The sequence below is a fragment of the Trichogramma pretiosum genome, unplaced genomic scaffold, assembly GCF_000599845.2.
Source record: "Trichogramma pretiosum strain Unisexual culture from Peru unplaced genomic scaffold, Tpre_2.0 scaffold18, whole genome shotgun sequence".
In the NCBI taxonomy this organism is placed as follows: Eukaryota; Metazoa; Arthropoda; class Insecta; order Hymenoptera; family Trichogrammatidae; genus Trichogramma; species Trichogramma pretiosum.
This window is the reverse complement of record NW_019641681.1, coordinates 1,839,185-1,859,643: the sequence shown is the minus strand read 5'-3', so window position 1 is coordinate 1,859,643 and position 20,459 is coordinate 1,839,185. Positions and strand designations below refer to the sequence as shown.

General features: G+C 44.6%; 1 protein-coding gene across 4 annotated transcripts in view; it reads right to left on the bottom strand.

Annotated features, from left to right (window-relative positions):
• Positions 1-19,980, bottom strand: part of LOC106660157 (sodium channel protein 60E) — an 80,905-nt gene extending 60,925 nt beyond the window's left edge. For 2 of the 4 annotated variants that reach the window (XM_014383017.2, XM_023461040.1), the window contains exons 1-2: positions 19,839-19,980; positions 15,548-18,204 (exon numbers count right to left, since the gene is read on the bottom strand). In XM_014383017.2, coding sequence (XP_014238503.2) covers positions 15,548-16,807 — 1,260 coding nt within the window. In that variant the 5' untranslated portion in view covers positions 16,808-18,204; positions 19,839-19,980. Of the gene's footprint in view, positions 1-15,547; positions 18,205-19,717 lie in introns of all 4 variants that reach the window. The other 2 variants (XM_023461038.1, XM_023461039.1) reach the window with 2 other exon arrangements.
• Between the last annotated feature and the right edge of the window lie 479 nt (positions 19,981-20,459).

Below are 20,459 nucleotides of genomic sequence, written 5' to 3'. Positions count from 1 at the left end.
CAAAGTCGCTGTATGTGCGCACGAATAGAATACGCATTATGTACTGCCGCTGTGTACGAAGGTAAGTGGAAAAGTTCTGGGCGATGAATGCGCCGCGTGCGCACAGTAAAAGGTCTACTCTTCATACGTACTCATATTTTCAATAAATCCATATATATTTATACTGGGTATTATTGGAAATGTAATCGTAAGATACGATCGAAAGAGAGTGGGAAAGACAGAGCATAAAAGTGATAAATATGTCGAAAACTTTTGTAAATTTTACGGATAATCGACCAATAACAATCACGCGCGTTATCGAGCCGGCTTGATTCGACTGATGGAGCTTGCAGCACTCAGTACAAGTGCGCAGATAATACGCAAGAAACAATTATAATAGAGCGATTGGTTCGAGGGCTCGATGCTCCACACAGGGCACATATTTACATTCTTAAACAATCGACCCTTTTCCCTATACAATCGTCAAATGCCCGCACGAATATAAACGGGCGTCAATAATACGCCTATATAGTAGCAGCGGTAAAGTCTCTTAACTGCTAGCTGGCATTAATCAGCCACAGCTCCAACTTACCCAAACTTGCAACGAACAGTCGTTAGTTCAACTGCACGAGTTCGGCTCTTACCGACACGCGTTTAGCTAATTCATGTTTTTACTTTACCGAATTGGCTCATCATCCTCGTTACAACGGTAGAGCGGAAAAAGTATCACTCGATCACTGATAGAGACCCTCGAGATTTCGTTCAGTTAAAATTTTTATACTGAAAAAAATTCTCACACGAATCACATACTGTGTGGCGGCGGCGTTACGAGCAGTAGCATTAGCAGCAGCCGAGCATACGCAGGATAAATCCGTACCTATATAGTCGAATATGAATACAAATTTTTTTCTCTCCCCCGCTCCGAGCTCCACGGGGAAATGGCTATTATGCGTGCCGATGCATGAAATTATGCACTCGTAAATTTTTGGTACGCTGTTGGGTGCGCACATACGAAAAGGCGTGTACGTGTGCGACACACACACACATACACACACACACGGCACACAAGAGGATATTATGTAAGCGTACACACACACACACTTACACAGCTTGCAGCAGGCGACGCTCGAATCAATCGAATAATCCACGAGGGATATCTTAAAGCGCGTTGTGTGCGAGTAAGCGTATAAGTGTGTACCTGCGAGGATTCGGGCTATTTACTTGCGTTGCACGCCGCGCAGCCCGCCTGCCATTATTATAACGTTTCGTTTGTTTATTCGCTGATTTATCGATTTTAAATATATAATGATACGATATATTGTATAAATTTAACGCGTCGCCCCCCGCGTTCGTATTATTATATTTATCATATCGACGCGTGGGAAGAAAAACTTTTTATCTGTCATCGCCGTGCTGGGTTAATATCGTCGCCTTGACTCGAATTTCAGCAGCGAGGCAAAATGTACTGGTATATTTTCCCTGTCGCTGGCAATAAACTTCATAAATTTCAATTCCCGTTCCCGATCTCTCCTCGCACGCGCGCGCGAAAGAGAGAAAAAGGGATAGAGAGAGAAGAGGGGGCAGGAGGAGGAGGAGTGTGTCAGTGACGTTTTGCGCGTACAAAATTTCGATATTAATTGTGCGCGTGACAATCGCACAATATTTAAATGAGCATACGCGACCTCGCGCTATACACATAATAATAAGCGAAATATTTTGTTTTCAGCTCGTGTACATATAATAATGTTGTATATATTATGAAGCAAGAGTTGGATGTACGTATATACGAACACGAGGCGTACACACCAAAGCTTAGCTGGTGTACATACCTACTCGAGTGTAAAAGAAAACGGGTTCGAGCCATGATGCTGCTCCTACTCGTCTTACGGCAGATGAGAAAAAGTACGCAGGAAGATTGGAATAAAATATGTAGAAGGCGTAACTCGAGCTTTTCGACGGTATGTACGTACGTTTTTTCCGTCTGTGTCTGCAGAGCAGAGCCGTCTCTCTCTTAAGTGTGTGTGCGCAGTGCGATGTGCAGTGCAAGTAGTAGTACATACTACATACTCCGGGTATATCGCGAGAGCCGTAGATAGCGCGGCAGCAGCCGAATGAGGAAAAAGGCGTTGAGGATTGTGTTTTATATATAGATACATGCAGCAGCAGCAGCAGCAGAAGTCGCTCCTTCACTGCTTCTATTTTACCTATTCACGAGCTTCACGGAGAGTTGGCAATTTTTAACGAACGCTCGGGTATATGTACACGAGCACACATAGTAGCTAGCTCAGACGTCAGGGAAAATTATCCTGTTTATCAATACTATGCCTTCCACGAGCAATAATAATTGATAACGCGAAGCTCGTATGATAAATTTCACTCTCTGGCTCGTATGAATTTCTTCGTGTCTCTTCACCCTCTCATATACACTTGCGCGTGGCGAAAAGCTCCTGATGACTTTCGCAAGTTTATGCGCGCGCGCGCGTCTAGAATAGAGCGACGGATGAGCTAAGTAAGAAAGTTATGAGTGCGTAGTTGTAAAAGCCCGACGACGAACCGTGAGTACAGCGCAACGCAGTAGAAGTAGTGTGTAGTATGTACTGGCGGTACACAGCACACGACAGCACATCTTCTGGAAATTTCACTTTAGCCAAAAGAAAAATAAGTTTTATACTGGAGGGTGTTATGCGCGAAAGCGAGCACGGATGAGTAAATATAATATGTAAGCGCGCGGCAGGCAAGTTGGCAGCCAAGTTCTGTTTGTATGCATGCGCATAAATATATATTATATATATAGTATATATAACGGTTAAAAATATGTATGTGCACGCGTTGCTGGAGCACAGAGCGAGCACCACCGCCATTCCGGAGAGAGAAAGAGAAAGAAAAATTCGTTCGCTCGTCGGAAATACATACTTATATATCTTATAGCTCGGTAGATATAATAATACATTATAATGTAATGAATTGAACGACATAAGTTGAAAAAACGTTTCGTATACGTCGTGTATATAAAACCTTAGTATCCAGCCAACGATAAATCTCGCTCTCGTTTCTATAGATAGATAATAATAATAACCGTTTTTTTTGCTCCTTCGCGTGTGCCTTTTATATTATATGCTACGCGCTTTAAAGCTGCTCATTCAAAATCACCAAAGCGTTTCTACTTTGGGATTTTGACTCGAAGCTCTCTCTCGCTCTCTTCTTCTCTCCTGTAGCGCGCTCGTTCCTCGATGATAAAGAAAAGACTCGGCGCTCTTTGGCGTCGCCTTGCAAGCTACCGCCTATTATATAGCTTTCTCTTATCAACGACTGACCTACTAAATTAGACAACGCGCAAGAATCGTCGTACGTAAGAAATATCTATACGAGTTTTTGATTTCGTCGACAAATACGGTGCAAATCCTACACCTCCACCTCCGCCTCGTCGTCGTTGTCGTCATCATCCCTCGTCTGAAAATTCCTTCATTTTGCCGCAAAATAATCCACAAGCAGCTTTCTAATCCCCAAGCGAGCGGTATATATAACTTGGCTATGCCAGTCGTTTTTCCGGCACAAACACAACTCGCACAAGTAGCAGGGAAGATCAGCGCGAGAGAGTAAATGTCAACAGGCAACGGCAGAAAAGGCAACGATGCAAGTACCTGCAAAGTGAGTCTGTAAGTCACTGTGTATATGCGTGTGTTCTCGTGCGGTATATATGTCTATCGCTACTCGCTCTAACCCTCCGCCCAATTTCATTCTTGACAAGCTATAGCGTACGTATATATACAAGCACTAAGCCTTTTCTTCTGCTTCGGGAGCTATATAACTCCGAAAGAGAGAAAGAGAGAGAGAGAGAGAGAGAGAAAGAGAGAACGAGTGTGCTGAGGTAAATCTTGGCACTCGAGAACGCGCACGCGTATATCCGCGCACAAAAAGTGCTTGTTTTTATTTCTGACGTTAAAAAAAACAAGAAAAAAGAAATACACCCACGCGTAGACATCGCGATTTACAGTAAAAATAAATTATTGTACTTTTGGGCAATGTTTTATACAGTTTGCGAGAAACAATTATAGGCTAACGTGCTTGATTCTCAATTGTAAGTGGGAAGTTCGCTCGAAAAAGCGTCTTGATGAATTTATGCAGACTGTCTAGACGGGGAGTTGCGTTACAAAATTTCGCGCATGCAAGAGCTGATACTCTTCCGGCCGAAGCGCAGCGAGAGATAGAAAAGGGAGGAAAGAAAAGAGTCCAAAACGTAACGTAAGTGTGTGGCATGTGTGTAAAGGTACGTGTGAGTGTGGAGGGGCGATTTGTCTCAGGCGTTAGGTAGGTCAACAGTCGCTGTAAGCGACGTTCTGTTTTCCCGGTGGCTCTCGTGAAATATTCAGGCACCCCTTTACGAGCCTTTGCCAATATTTGCTTCTCACGCTTACTGCGCAGTTTACACATATACCTTTGTACAGGCGTACCTGCGTATACTTTTTATATGTGTGTGTAAAACAGTGCAAGAAAGTAAAAGCGATATACGTGCAGACAAAAAGGAGAAAACGTTCTTCTTCAGCAAAAAGTTGTTTCGAAGTGCGAGAAAAGAAATGACAGAAATTTAGCATGTGTTTCTGTCCACTCTTATTATGCGTATACGACGCTTCGAATTCAACGCTACGTTCGACTAAAGCGTTTTATTATTCACGTACCACTACTCGTCCTTTTGACCTTAAGACTGCACGAGTTTTGATTCGAGCGTTCGACGAGCTCGAACAGGTGTGAGGATATATCTCGCTGGACTCACACAGGCGACTGGGGGCGCATACACGTCTGACCAAACTTAAGGCTGTACTACTGAAACACCAGTATGCTCATATTTGTTCTCGTCTTTTCTAAAGATTCCTTCAGATCCATTCACGTTTGCCTTTCAATCGCGAAACTTTGCTAATAAAAAAGAGCCGAGGCTCTATTTATAATATCTTTCTTTTTTGCCCAGCAAAAGTTTCGAGTCTCTCCTCTTTTTTTGCTTCACTGTATAAAAAATTCAAAAACGTCGAACTTTGAGCAAAAAATTGTTCGGCGCATATATTGTATATAGAAAAAGGAAAAAAAGAAAACTAATTTGAGCCTGTTATGCGCATACGAGTATATACGCTGAAAGAGATAAAGCGTTAAACTCTTTTTTGAACTTTCGAATATCATACACATACATAGGCGCTTGCACCACTCGTGTGTGTGGGTGTGTGTGTGTGTGTGTGTGTATTTCCGCATGGCACATGCCATGGCGCCGGAGCGACCTTCGGCCTAGTCTTTTCGCCCGCATTACATGTAGGCCTCTGTGACTATACGTGCCTGCGTATAGGTATATATGCCTCTATGTGTACAAGTGGGGCAATAGCACGGGCTCTCGTGTACATGCGCGTACACACACTGTACACATGCACTCCTATGTATACCTGGGCTGCTGCTACTGCTGCGTTGGTTTTAATATGTGGCACATGTGCGCACACGAGGGATCTCGAGAGGATTTTAATTGCGGCAACGAATTTTGTCGGTTTGGAGTATAATACGCGTGAGCTAAGGTAAGCCTAGCGTACGACGCATTGATTCGATGTACAAAAAAATAAAAAAGAATAAAGAGGAGGAGTACAAGACGACGTCAAACTTTTTCGATATTGCTGCATAGTGCGACGTAATGGAAAGAAAAAGCTCGAAAAAACTTTATAACCTCAGAGAGCGCTGCTGGCGTAAATATATATGCATGATAAAAATGTAACTTTTTTTCAAAGCTAATTGAAACGATCATCTACTGTGATAATAAATTGTGTAAATATAAATTTAAGAAATTCATAACACCACAAAAATAAGCTGATAAATGATAAGCCGCGTATAATAATAAACGCGTCGTTGCGCCATCATATGCAGAGAATCAAGAATCAAAAAAACAGAGGAGATAAAAGCTGCAGTGTATAAAATACACAGAGAGTAGTTCAAGTGTAGAAATAATTTGCGCGCACGATTCCCTCTTGCACCGCGTACAAGCTCGTCTTTAAATCTTCCTCTCTCCCTCTTTCTTGTCTTCTCTTTATTTTTGAACATGTCGCGCGTATGCGTTCTGGTATGTGTGTAGTAAGCGCGTCGAGTTCGAAGTAGAAAAAAAAGTTATATCTATGTATACTTATACTTACAACGTTGGGGGGAGGAAGGAGAAAAAAAGTTAAACAGCTAGCAACGCGTACGCGTAGTGTGTCTTTATATGTGCGCGCCAGAGCGCACACACACACACACATATATATATATATATATATACGCTGGGAAAACCCTAGGCACTTAGCTCTATTGCGTGTGTGCGCGCAAAAGCTAAGAGAGCGCGAAAAAAGAGCTTAGAGATACTCGAAGAACTAGTACTCGAGGACGACACTGTACAGCAGCATGCACAGACGACGACGACGACGACGACGGGGTCGCGTATATTATTTGACCTACAATGTACACCAAGAGGAGATAAAGCTCAGTACGTCGAGCTCGTGTCTCTCTCCCTCTTTTCTTCTTATTCCTTCTTTTTTTCTCTCTCTCTTTCTCTCTCATTTGTTGTATTATTGCCGCGCGCGAACCCTGTGGGCCAATAAACGCAAAGCGCGCACGGAAGAATGTGCGGGAGTGAAAAATAACATCTGATATATATACCGAGATTGGTATATAATTGTTGTTTGCTTATGCCGAGAGAAATATAGAAAACGGGAGCAAGGTAAACGCGTTATGAGGTAATAATGTTTTCGTATACAAAGCTATCGTTAGATAAATGGGAATATTTGCATTTAGTGCGGGGGGTGGTAAGCTAATAAACGAAAATATGGAACTTTTCGATACGCAGCGGCACGTGGCTCTGTGCGGGGGCGTGCACGCCGCTGCTGTTGCTGCTGGGTTATATACGGTTGTAACATCAAAAAGTAATTTATCAGCAGGGGAAGTCATGCCTGCTGCACAGTTCGGCATAGAGAGAGAAAACCTCCTCCCAGCGGATCCACAGGTGCGCAGTTTCGACTACGTAATATATCTCTATGCACGAGAGCCACAAAGGGATGTATTGCCGAATGGGTATTAATGCGAAACTAATGATTACTTTTTTTTATACGCAGTAGTCTGTCTTTGTAATTTCAATGGCAAATATGAAATATAAATTAAACTACGATGATCCGTATGGAAAAGATGAAATAGCATGTACACGCGCGCTTGTATTATGTAGTATGGTATCGCGTAGATATAGCTGCTGCACTTTGACTCGCGATCCAATTCAGTGACTCGACGTATATACCGCTGCAGCGGCGCGTGCATCAAGTGGAATTACCCACCTACCCAGTGGAAGCAGCGGCAGCAGCATAGCAGCACAAGAAGGCTAGGATTCCTGCAGACATAATTTTGCGACCTCTTTGACGATCTCTCGACGGATGTCAGTCAATTAGTCTCACGTACTTACAGTAGTAGCAGCAGCATCAGTAGCAACAGCATCATGTGCTGAAACTGATGCACCTAGAGCCTGCTGTGCATAACTGTATCTGCGGGCTCGTATATATACGTAGATACGTAGGCCGCCTACAGCTGCACTGCTTTCAAAGATGAAATTTAAATATTCATCAGAGCACAGTTTTTTCTTGCGCGCGCCCTTGCACAGGGCCGCGCGCTCGAGCTAGTACATAACACGTCTCGTATCCTTGAAAACTCAAACTTCCTACTTTTTTTTACTTTCAATTTCTCTGCCGCGCTCTCTTAAGTAGCTGCGCCTGTGGTAGACGCGGCGGTGTCGGTGCGGTGCCTCGTCTCTCCGTGCTATTTACGATCTCGTCCATTCTCATAAACACCGCGCCGCACGAGAGGCTCCATGCGCGCGCGCGCGCCCCCCTGTCTGCGTTTATACCTGCAGTGCGGCATGCAGACGCGTAATTTTATCTTTTAAACCCGCCCCCTCAGGCCACTTTGTGTGCAAACGTGCACTGCACGCGTGTGCAAGTACATCAGTGTGAATGTGTGCGCATTTGTGTGCCCGCGTAAACACGCGCGACGTGCGAATATAAATGCGCATAAAAGGAGAAAGATAGAGCTAGATGCTAATAGGATAAGAAATGGCTGAGTCTGTGTATGCGTATTATACGTAGTGCGTCTGTGTGTGTGTGTCGCACTGGCGGTGGCGTGTGTGGCCCAGAGACAGAGCTAGCTGCGCGCAGAGATAGTTAAGAGTTTTCACGTGTTGGGAAAATGCCTCATATCTCCCAGCTTTTACCCACCACGCTTCTTCTTTTCTTCTGGCATTTTTTTTTCGTCGCTCGCTCGTACGCACGCAAATTGGTGACAATAGCTTTAGCCTTTTTCCCATTAAAAAAATTCTTTTTAATTAGTTGATTCTTTGCAATTTATAATCCCATTTTTTCTCCCTCTTTTTTTTGCTGCTGCTGCTCGCACGAAATATTCGAATACCTATAGGCGGGCGTGCGATTATAACGTGCAATTAATTAGACAGCCAACTAAATTAGATAATTAGCGCTAATAAGCAAGCTACGCGGCGCGCGCATCAAGTTTATATGCGTCGAAATTAGTCTAAGTAGCATATAAACACACGACAAACGATCAGTTGCGAGCTCACGCACATACTACAGCTAGGCGCGTTCTCAACTCAAGGGTCGTTTTTATCTAAAATTGGCATCGATTCTATTTATACGAGTGTGTTTATATACGTGATGCATTATGATTAGAATCGAATAAATAATCGAATGAGCTCCTTTTCCACAGCAGCGCGATATAAGCTCTCGGCTTCGCTGCCAAGAATTTTTCTACACACTCGCGCATCTGGCAACATTGCCAATGTGCATATTAAACGTTTCATCTCATAAATCAACGATAGTGCGCGATATATAACGACTCCTCTCGTGTGCATTGTAATTTTTTTCAACCCGATCTAAATATGAATACAGGTTGTCAAAAGTTTTCAACGATTTCTCTTTTTATCCACCCCCCCCCCCCCCCCCCCNCCCCCCCCCCCCTGAGAAACGTCTATTTTTATATTTATAATTGACAACGAAAACAAAGGAATTATTAGGTCGTTTAACTTTCATGTGTCGTGACTAATTACGCGAGAGGTAATCGATGTGCGCTTCGCGCTTATTATTATGCGCATGTGATGCATATATTCCAGGAACTTTAATTGATTATCATCGCGTGATTACGCGCTTTTCTTCGAATAGAATGCACGCTCGCCTCCCACGATGATTAAACTAATAAACGAACTTTCAATGTTGCATCGAGAAAAAAAAGCACGCGAATCGAGGTAAATTTGTATGCCGTCGTCGTCATCGTCGTCGTCGTTTCTGTTGTTTCGGAAAAAAGTAAAGAAAGAAATAACAAGTACCCAAGGATACTTAAAAATTAACATCCGTATAATAAGTTTCCAGTAAATAAAATGTCGGGTATAATAAGTTCGGCGCTAGAGCAGAAACAAGAAAAAAGTTTGAAGGTTTTTTAAGTATCAAATTAAAGCGGAAAGTGTGAGAGAGAAAAGAATAACTTTCACATTTATATATAATATACAGTATTACACTAGAAGTACATGTCTGGCTGTACAAATGATTTTTGAAGTAAAAAAAAGCTTTCTTAACAAATTTTACACGCTTCAGCTTCTTAAATATAAGTACGCGTTGCTTTAATACTCTTGCTCTTACTTTTAAGAGAGTTTTTTTTTCAATGGAACGAGGCAACTATCCAACTATATGGCTTATGATTATATGATTCTTTTACCTCTCGCTAAAAGATAAAGAATATTTAAATTTTTTTCATTTGGAATCCCCTCAAAGGAATTATAAAAACGTCAATTTTCGAATTCAGGTAACCGGACAAAAAATATAACGGGACGATTTTTTGGTGACTTTAACAGTTGACACACATTTTTTTCCTCACGTTTTTTTCTCTCTTTTTTTCTGCCTGATAAAAAAAGGGACTATGACTACGCAATGCACATTCGGACGATGCAGCGCAGTAGCAGAAGCTTTGTCCGCGTCACTATGGCGCCTTGTGCGACGCCGTAATGAATTGCTCACTCTCTCTCACTGCCTCTCCCTCTCTGGAGTTCCAGTCCATATGCGGAGCAGCGGCACAGTGCAGGAGCGCAATTCAATGTTATATATGCCACGTGCATTCGCCGTATATCAAGATACTTTCATACCGTCGATGTTGTCGTTGTTACTGTCAGGGACGGCGTATCCAATTTCTTTCTACTTTTCTTTCTGTTTTCTTTCTTTTTTTTTTGCTCGTTTTGAGGCGATTGTTTTTGATTTCTTTTATCTGTCCACGCTTGCTTTTCTATACATTTGATACAGGAAATTAACGTTACATACATTTTCCATATATAGTCGAGAAAAATATTTATGCAGAATGAATACGTTTTCCGTTTCGCAGCAGTAGTATAGCAGTTGTAGTAAACTGCGAAAAACGGAGGAGTGAAATTAGTAAAGTGCAAAAACCGTTGACACAATGTGTACACAAGGCGCAGAGGCAGCAGCAGCAGTAGCAGCGCGCGAGCCAGTGAAACTCTCCACTGTCTGCATAATAATAACTTCAACTATCCAGACAGTGCGCGAGAGGAGCAAAAAATAAAAATAGGAAAACAAGAGAGGAGAGAGGATAGTAGCTGCTGCCTGCTCGTTTTGTGCAGAGAGCGAGAGAACCGAGGAAGGAAAAAACATAAGACAAAAAGGGAGTTCACACGCGTAGCGCAAAAAAGTTCGTAAACCTTTGCGCGTTGCAGCAGCACCCACCCACATATACCTTTGCACCCATACACCGGCGCGCACGCGGTAGCATACATACAAATTATAAATCACAGGTTAAGAGTAAAAGCAAAAAAAAAAAAAATTATATACCATCGCGCACGTATGCATAAGCAAAAGCTCATGTATATCGTATACAGCGCGCGGGCGTTATGTATATCCATTATATACATACATTCGCATCGAAAGAGAAGCAGAAACACACTGAGCGTCGCGGCCCGCACACCTATATAGAAAACGGATCGATGCAAACGCTCTCGCGCGCTCAACGAAATGCTCCCTCTGACACTGCGCTACTGCTGCTGCTCTCCACTGCTGCTGCACACAGTCTGTCTCTTTCCTACTTGGCGTTATATTTACGACCATTACCTTTTGCAGTGGAGTCGAGACTCTCTCTCTCTCTCTCTCTCTCTCTCTTTGCAGCAGAAATTTATNTATATATATATATAGAGAGAGAGAGAGAGAGAGAGAGAGAGAAAAGAGCGAGACACTTTGGGGAGAGCAGCAAAAGCTTGTGCGCGCAGCAGCTGATGATGAAAAAACTTGTGGAAGAAGCCCGCGAGGAGAGAGAATTTAGTATGTAATAATCATGGACCATTCGAGAGATAGAGAGAAAGATGTTTCTCCGCTCTCGTTGTGGAAAATTTATCTCTTATCCTTGGAAAATTGCGTATACTGCAACGCGCGCGTGACGACGATCTATATTTGCGATAAAAAATAATTCTTCGCAGGCCTCGACGAGCGAGGCGACACGAGTGATTTTTTTTATATATTCCTATACGTAAATATAGCCTGTGAATGACCCGATTATTGGTAGCTTTTACTATTATGTATACACACACCTATGTTAAATAGACTATAGACCTTTATGTAGGCTGGAAAATTATTTAACGCGCTATGCATAAGTAATCGCGTTTATATAACTTTATGTGGCAACGATGCCAGAGTTCGCGATCGTTCAACACCTGACGGAATAATCAAGCGACAGTACGAATCGTTATTTTTATTGCAAAAGTTGATAGCCTCGAAGGCGATTTTATCATCGATCTATAGACTGTATATGTAGAACGGGGATCAGCACCAGCAGCTCTTCGCGCTTGAGGTGAAGTGTTTACATCGAGCGATGTATAGGCTGATCTTTACTTCTTAGAGAGATGGCTTGGAAAACCCTAAAAATATAGGATTTGAAATTCAACTTTTTGAAAATATTAGTTCACTTGGGTTGATGAAAAATTGTATTTCACCATCGATCGAGCAGTCGTGTGGACAGCAGCATGTGAAAAGAAAGACAATAGCTTGGTGAGATCTTCGTTAAATATAAAAGGCACGTGCTTTCTTTTTTTCTAGGGGGGGGGGGGGGGNGGGGGGGGGGGGGGGGGTGTAGAAGTTAGACTTATAAAAGCAGGATGAAGGTTTATGTATCCACGAATACATACGTTCACGTAGAAACAATGACAAAAATTGAACAATGAGAGAGTAAGCTATACGAGCAAAAGAGTAATGGACGAGAGCAGAATAAAAAAAAATATCATCCTCATGCTGTGGGCACACGTGCCAATGCTTTGGTAATTGTAAAAATGAGCAGTAAGCAGCAGCATATATGTATGAGAAAGTCGAACCAGATTGGAAAGAAAGGAAATGTACACGTATAAAATTCACAGGGTGCGCTTTTGTGTATTATTGTTTATGTAAGAGCAAACAACTTGTCTAATTTGCGTTTTAGACCATTTTTCTGTCGACTGTTCCATATGCACTCTTGCAATTACGCAAATATATATGACTGATTTTAAATGAAATTTATCAGCCAATACATTTTTTTTCATGTGGCATGATAAATTTATTGTTTGTGTGGTTTGGTCATGAAATGTTAGGCCCTATGAAAAAAGTTTTTGAAATCGGAAGTAGATGATATCTCGTAAAAAAACTCGGGGGCTTGAAAAGATATCAAATTCACGAAAATCCAAGTACTCGACTCGAACTCAAAAATAAACTCGACTCGATCCCATTCTAAAGCCACTTTGGAGTACCTTGGATTTGGATTTCCAAAGTCATTCTTGTGAACTTGGAATCTATTAATTAATCCGGATAATCATAAATTTCGAGAAAATGCCACATATTTTTTCGAACCAAGTGAAATGCTGCACACGCAGTAAAATAATTCTCCGCGATCTTCTTCGCTAAATCAAGCGAGAAAAAGTCCTGATTAAGCACTTTAATGAGATGCGTATTCACCGAGCGCATCTACTTCGTCATGAAAAAAATTCGGTCGAGCCCAAGCAAGAAGACCGTAGGCATCAAAAAGATTTGTAAAACAACGTAGCATACGCTGTAATTACAAAGCCTATTCAGAGCGCATCCGAGAGCTAACGTTCGCCTGATCAAAGCGGGACCCTAACTACTTGGACTCAGGGATCGTGTATATATAGCGGTGTATATACACACACCGATTGATTAATTTTATTTGCAATGGCGCACGAGGCAGCAGCAGTCATAGCGCATAGCCGTCCGCACACTCAAAACTTTCGTGTACGTACACAATAGAACAACGAGTCGCTCCTTATATACACATACACGCGAATACACATTCACACAGAAATGTGTGTATACGTATATACGCCGACAAGAAAACTTTTAGACTGCTCCTAAGTACGAGGCATATATGGTACACACACAGTAATTCTCGATTGTATTATCCCAAAGCTGCAGGCAGCACCAGAATTTCAATGAATCGACTAAATTCAAAATCCCACGTACGTGTGTATGTGTATACACGTGTGCTTGTGCGAGAGCAGCTCTATATAATGATACGGAACAAGCTGCCTCGCGAAATTGTTCAAGTTCCAGTCGTTATAGGAGTAGTGGTGGTAGTAGTAGTCGTACACCGGTGTACTATTTTACTCCGAGGTAGCAGCTTCGCTCGCTTGCGCGCCTTTACGATTGGTTTTATCTATAAACGTATACTTTGAACTCGTGTACGTATAATGTATGTGTGTGTGTGTGTGCGCGCGCTACGTAGGTTGGCTTTAGGTCTTGGCACGACCAATTTGCTTTGATTGCACGAGGCAGTGCAGTACAGTAGGCAAGCTGCAGCACCATCTGTTGCTCTTTTTTAACACGTGTACGCGGGTGCCTTCGGTAGAAAAACGATGATTTTTTATATATACGTCGTAAGCTACAATCAGGCCGCGCTTCACTTCACATTTTTCTCATTCCGATTCTTTCTTTCCTTCTTTTTCTCGCTCGAATCGTGTGAGTCGTGAAAATGAATTTTACGATATAAGCAGGCGGGGAGCAGTGCGGGTCGCGATAATGACGTTCATTTATATAAGCGAAACTGTGTATGCTGCCGCCGCCGTCGATGGCGTACTTACTACCCGAGGAATTATTCACCGAGAATACAACAAGCGCTGCGGGCTAACTTATGCGTGTGTGCATGTGTGTGCATGTGTGGGTGTGTGTGTGTGTGTGATGGTCGAACTGCAGATGCAGCTCTTCCTCTCCGCATACATACGCAGTTCAATTTCGATACAAATTAATTATATCATTCGCTCATTCAGGCTCCAATAGATGATCTCCCGAGACCTATACGTACACATACACATACATAGCCCAAACCCTCGTGTACACGCGCGTATGCTGCAGCATCGACTCCCACACACACCGAGCCGATCATATACAGATCATATTCTGGCATTATGGATTTCATATGTCAGCGTCGCAATATAATTTCGCGCGCTGTACACACGCACACACACACCGACGTATACTGCACTGCCTCATGTATACACGCATGAATATAAACAGACGTACACGTGACACATATTACAGAGAGAGAGAGAGAGAGAAGGCGTGTGCGCCAGCTTATTTGCCTCTTGCACGTATTCGCGGATATTCTTGATTGTAAGTACATAGGTATATATAGGTAATGTAATGCGTGCAAGCTGTGGAAAGAAACTACACACCCTTACACATATACACGCGTTTGCACTCGAGTTCTCAAGTGCAATTTAATTCGACGACGACCACGGCAACACGTCAACGTCGCAGAAGGAGTTTGGCGCGTTTATACATAAATAATATACCTAGATAACAAAATATAGCACGTGCAGCAGAGCAATTGATGCGTGCTCGTACGAGAGCGCGTGTGCAAGAATTTCTGCACGCGCGCCGTTAATCGTTCTATAGGTATATACATCCCTCCATACGAGTAGCGAACTTTACCTATTCAGCCGAGGGGTTACTACTGCTGTACTATAAATGTGTGTCAAGTGTTATTATTTCGATTGTCGCGATAACATATGTATATAATGCCATTTCGACGATGACTTCCCGCATCCACACACACACACACACACACACACTCGCACACACGTGAACGTACGTGTATTATTGATAATTCGATTCTAAATACGGTCGGTGTGCCCATGTAATTGTTGCAGAGCACAGCGTAACATTTTGATTCGAGTTATTCCTGCAGTGCTGCCGAGGATTTGTTGCACGGTGCACACGAGGAACGCTTGAATATTAATGCATTCCATTGTAAATTATTCATTAAAGTTATATAACGCGCGTCACGGTATTGTATTGGCTTTCGCCGGCTTGGCTAACGCAATACGTATAGATATAAATATACATATAATATCGAAAATGCACGCAGTCGTGAAACCGGATTTGTTTTCTCGATTAATTACATTTAAATTAATCCGTCCCTCCGCAGACATGCATCTTGTACATAGCAGTAGTAGAGGATTTAGCAAACAAGTTATTTTAATAACGCGAGCACTCACCTCGTCGTAGATGAAACTGTCGATCTCCTCGAGCGGCCGATTGTAGAGGTTGCCGGGGAAGGGCTCGAACTTGTTGGGCAGCACGCCGCCGTCCTCCACGGAGGTCTTGCGCTTCGGCTGGAAGCCGTAGTCGCGCACCAGCTGCACGTGCCTGCTGCCCTGGCGGTCGCGGCTGTCCTTCGTGAACGGCTTCACCTGCTGCTTGGCGGTTTTCGCGGCTGCCGCGTGGGTCGTCGCACTGGTGCCCGCTGGCATCCGCACCACCGAGTCCGGGGTGACGAGCTCGCCGTCGTTGTCGTCGTACTCGTCGTAGAACTCGTCGCCGTTGGGGCCGCGTCTGCGACGCAGACCTCGGAGTATCTGCTCGTCGAGATTTCGGGCGAGCTCGTCGTCGGCTACCTCGTCGGCCTCGTCGTCGTCGGGCTCCTCGTCGTCGGCGGCGGCTCGAGGATCGCCGCCACCACCACCACCGCTGGCGTCGGCCTGTTGTTGATGGGTGGCAGCGTCGCAAGGCACCTCGGTGCTGCCCGTGTCACCACCGGTGCCCGAGTCCGCCGACACACCTGCGGTTCCGGCCAGTGGTGGCCTGAGCCTCTGAGAAGCTCCTCGCTGCGTCCCTCCTCTCGAGGCCCAAGCTCTGCTCGTGCCGGGCTCATCGTGGCCGTCGACGACTTCCTCCTCGACCAAGTCTCTGACATTTTCGTTATCGTCATCGTCGTCGTCGCTTCTTTGACGGCTGGCCGATCTACCGCACTTGGCAAATAGCACAGTCGGAGGATCGTCGTCGTCGTCGTCGTCGTCGCTGGTCGTGCTTGTATCTTGTTGCTGCTGCTGCTGCTGCTGCTGCTCGACCAAAATGTCACTACTACTCGGCAAACGTGGCACCTCCGGCAGCTCGATCGACATGCAGATATCATGGCTGCGCTCATCCTCGCCAAAGACGCTGTCGCTGTCCTCCTGCACGGCCACCGGCGCAGCCTTGGGTATTTTGGCCGGCGAAGGCCTGGCGGGCACGGGTGGCGGGGTTCTCGAGACTCCAGCTGCAGCTGCTGCTGCTGCCGCTGTGGGCACTGGTGGCGCCGGTCTCCTCTGCTGCTGCCTCACCTGCGGCGTCCTGGGGGGCACAGGAGGAGGCAGATCTTGTCTGCTGCTACTAGCTTGAGGCTGGTCCCCTGCTGTCTGCTGCTGCTGCTGCTCTGATTTGCCGCTACTCTGGACCGGAGGCTGCTCCCCGGGCCCAGCGGCTCTCCGCGATGTCATTGCGGATCAGGTGACGACGACAACGGCGGTGGTGGAGGCTTGCGATGACGATGGCGTTGGCCCCTCGCCGACGACCTCATCACGATTACGCTTGTCGTTTTTCTCGGGGTCTCCTTCGCTGGGCGAAGCTGCGCGGCGCATCGAGCCGAATCGTTCTTTTTACCTGCGATATCTTTTTTCTCAACGCTGCTTCTGTTTCTGCTACTGCTGGTCTTCGTCGTTCTGTGCTCGAATTATTCCTTGAGTAGAAAGCGATCATCGCGCTTCGAGGCACTTACTATCCATTCGTTCTCACTCTCTCTCACTCTGGCGCGCTATTTTTTGCTTCCTTTCCTTATATTTTTTCTTTTATTTATATCTTTCACTTTGTCCAAGATCTTGTTCCTTCTATCGCAGTCTCGAGTAACGAGATATTCCAATCTATTTTTTTCGAATCGTTCTTCTTTTCTTTCATACAATAGATCGTGAAAATAGCAGTAACAATAAACCTTGAAGTTTAATTACATATCTTGTAAATGTCGAAAATGATTCGCTTCCGTTATTGCAGCAAGTCCATGGCGTTTTATAATTTAGTGACGTATATAAATCTAATAATCTTATCAGTATCGTAATTACTCTAGGTATACGCACTTATAGAAAAATCTCTTGAAAACTACGTATAGTCACAGTCATCAGATGAGCATGTATCCTTAATTTCAAAAAAAAACCTTTGCGATAATTACATAACTATTATTATTAATTGTTTATAATTAGCTCTACGACGAATAAATTGCAGTTAATATGTAATAGAGTTTATTTTCTTGCGACGGAGAATGTGCTAAATTACGTAATGTGATATTCTACAGCTTCTATACAATCTTTAATATTTTGTTTTGCTTTTGTTTTGGGTTTTTCTTTTTTTCTACTCTTCTTGCTCGATGTATTCAGCCTCGTGTAACTCTCTCACGATCCACTTTGAGCCTCGTTAGAGTAGCGCGTCTTTGCGACTCGGTTTTCCTTGGGGTTGATTTTTGTCGGAAAGTCGCTTTCGAGGCTGATCGAGTGACGATGTAAGCTCGTGGTAGACATAATCGTTCGATCTTGAGGGGAGGAGGCGCTGACAAGAATGAAGATGACGACGACAACTTCAAGGGTATCGCGCCGACGAGGATGAATCTTGAGAAAACGAATCACACTTCATATGAAATAACGCGCGCACTCAACTGAACAAACAACAAACAGCAAACAACGGATGAGTAGGGATTTTTTTTTCATATATATTTATCTCGAAGATGGATCACAAACTGAGCGCACTAAAATACTTATGTCATTCTTCTCTTCTCTTCTCTTCTGGCGTGTCGTGCGCGCCTCGAATAAGCACTGATCTAAATGAATCCTCTGGTCTTTATCACCGATCGCTGCAATAAAAAGCAAAGACGGGGAAAATAAGAACAGCACTCTCGGCGTGTAATCCGTGCGCGTGATACGCCTCTCGTAGCACGCGGACAAGTTGAACAGCAGAAAAGCACGAATAAAAAAAAAGCCAGAGAAAGAAACTTCCTGGGTATAAAGAAGTAGAGGAGGAGGTATAAGGGATTAGGGGCGATTTTATGAGGTGAGATTCTTTGTGACTCGGGTGATAAATCAGCTTAAAACCCTTGGCGAAAGGCACGAAAAATATATGCACTCCTTTTGGTCGGCAGTAGTAGTGCACAAAACTTTCCTGACTCTAGGACGACGGTCGACATCACGTTTCACGCGCGACTTTTCTCGAGCGAATATAAGAGTGCGCAGTGTGCGTGTACGTGTGTTGTGTGGCCTGCGGAAAACAAAAGTTTCATTCGCGGGTGTATATGCATAAGTACGCGTATGCATGTGCAGCTGCGCGAATTTTCTAGCTTGGCCCGTTCATCACACGCCTCTGTGGAGAATGAGGCACCTGTCAGCGCCTATAATACGCCGCGCGCGCGTGTATAGTAACTGCTACTGCTGCTGCTGTACTGTGTGGTACTTCGGCCTTGTTTGCCCGCGTTTTATGTGTAAGTGTGTGTGCGTGTGTGATATGTGCTTGCGGCGGCCAAAGTACACCGCCCCGTATATGCACGCAACACGATAATCGATTCTCAAGATTTTTTATATACCACGCACGCACACGTAGTATACATACGTGTATGCATGCAGCGCGGTTGTTGGGGTATGTCGAGAAAAAAAACGTAGAGAGACAAGCGGAAAAACTCATCGTTATTTAATTTTAATTCATGCAGAGAGCTCTATAGACCGCATCAAGTTCATATTATAGCTAAAGTTCGGAGAAAACAAAAAGAAATAAGAAGAAAAAGAAAGAAAGAACGAAAGAAAAGGTTTGACGTGGGTTTCGCTCGCTAGCTCGCTACTCGCCTCGCCTCCGCGAGCGTGTATGTATGCAGTTATAGGAAAATTGTCCGCAGGCGAGAATCGATATACACAGCCCCGCGCGTTCCGAGTACTAGTAGTAGTAACTTGCAGTTTTCACGGAGCAAAACGCGCGGAGCGCGGTAAAAGGGGAACACCCGACGACGGCCGTACATATAGACACGTATGCTCGCCTATACTGTACATGATACGTCGCGAACGTGTGTCTGTACGAAAGTGTGTGCGTGGGTAAGCGAGCGTGTATAGGTGTCGCGCGCGCGGCTAGTTGTTTGGCGAAAAAACACATATTCGCGATTAAAAAAAAGGTCACGCGAAGAGGAGCGCAAACGTTTCAACCGTCTATTACGTACGAAGAATGAACGGTGCGAAATATCAAACGGAACCGGTTGAATTGTAATCTTAGTAGGCCCACTCAAAAGTCCAAAAGGCATTGGCTAAAAATCTCACACTCGTAAAATCCCCATCTAAAAGAAAGCCAAAAAATAGGAAAAAATTGGGATAAATATCAAAGACACACACGAACAACAAGAGTATCCCGGCTCGGAGGCGATCACGCGGCGTCCGTACGTTGGGGTTCTCCAACGAAGCATGTATACTGGTATATATAGGGTGGGCCACACACTCGTCGATTGTTACTCACTTTATCGAAATAGGCGACGTGCGCTGTGCGTCGGATCAAAATACCGCGCGCGCGCGTGTGAGCCCGCGTATCTATCTACTCGATTTTTCTCTCTTTGTCACTCCTATCTCGATCGCTCTCTCGCGTTTCTCGCGGCACAAGAGCTGTGGCGGCACTAAAGCACACCGCGGCGCGCGTCGAGGCACTTCTCTCTCTCGCGCGGGGCTCCACTGGAGCTTGCGCGCGCCCCCGCGTATCGAACTCTCTGTCTTTTTCCCTCTTCTACTACTACTGCTGCCGCGCCAGAAAGGGGGTAGCAGCAGCAGCAGCGGCAGCGGCGCTGGTGGAGGTGGTGGTAGTGCTGGTGCTGCTGGTGCTGCAGGTATACTAGTGCTGTACCTGCGCGAAAACCGTGTTGTACGCTCTATACATGTTATATACGTGTGCTTGGGCTACGTCTAGGTGAACAGCAGCTACCGTGCAGCAGCTCCACTCGTACACTGGCGCTATACACATCGGAGTCTCTCTCTCTCTCTCTCTCTCGCTCTTTCTGTTATGCACGCCTATATTCATGGTGACTTTTACTCCCCGAACGAGGTGTACACTCTTGACCTCGGCTGTCGCGGCACCTGTATATTATAT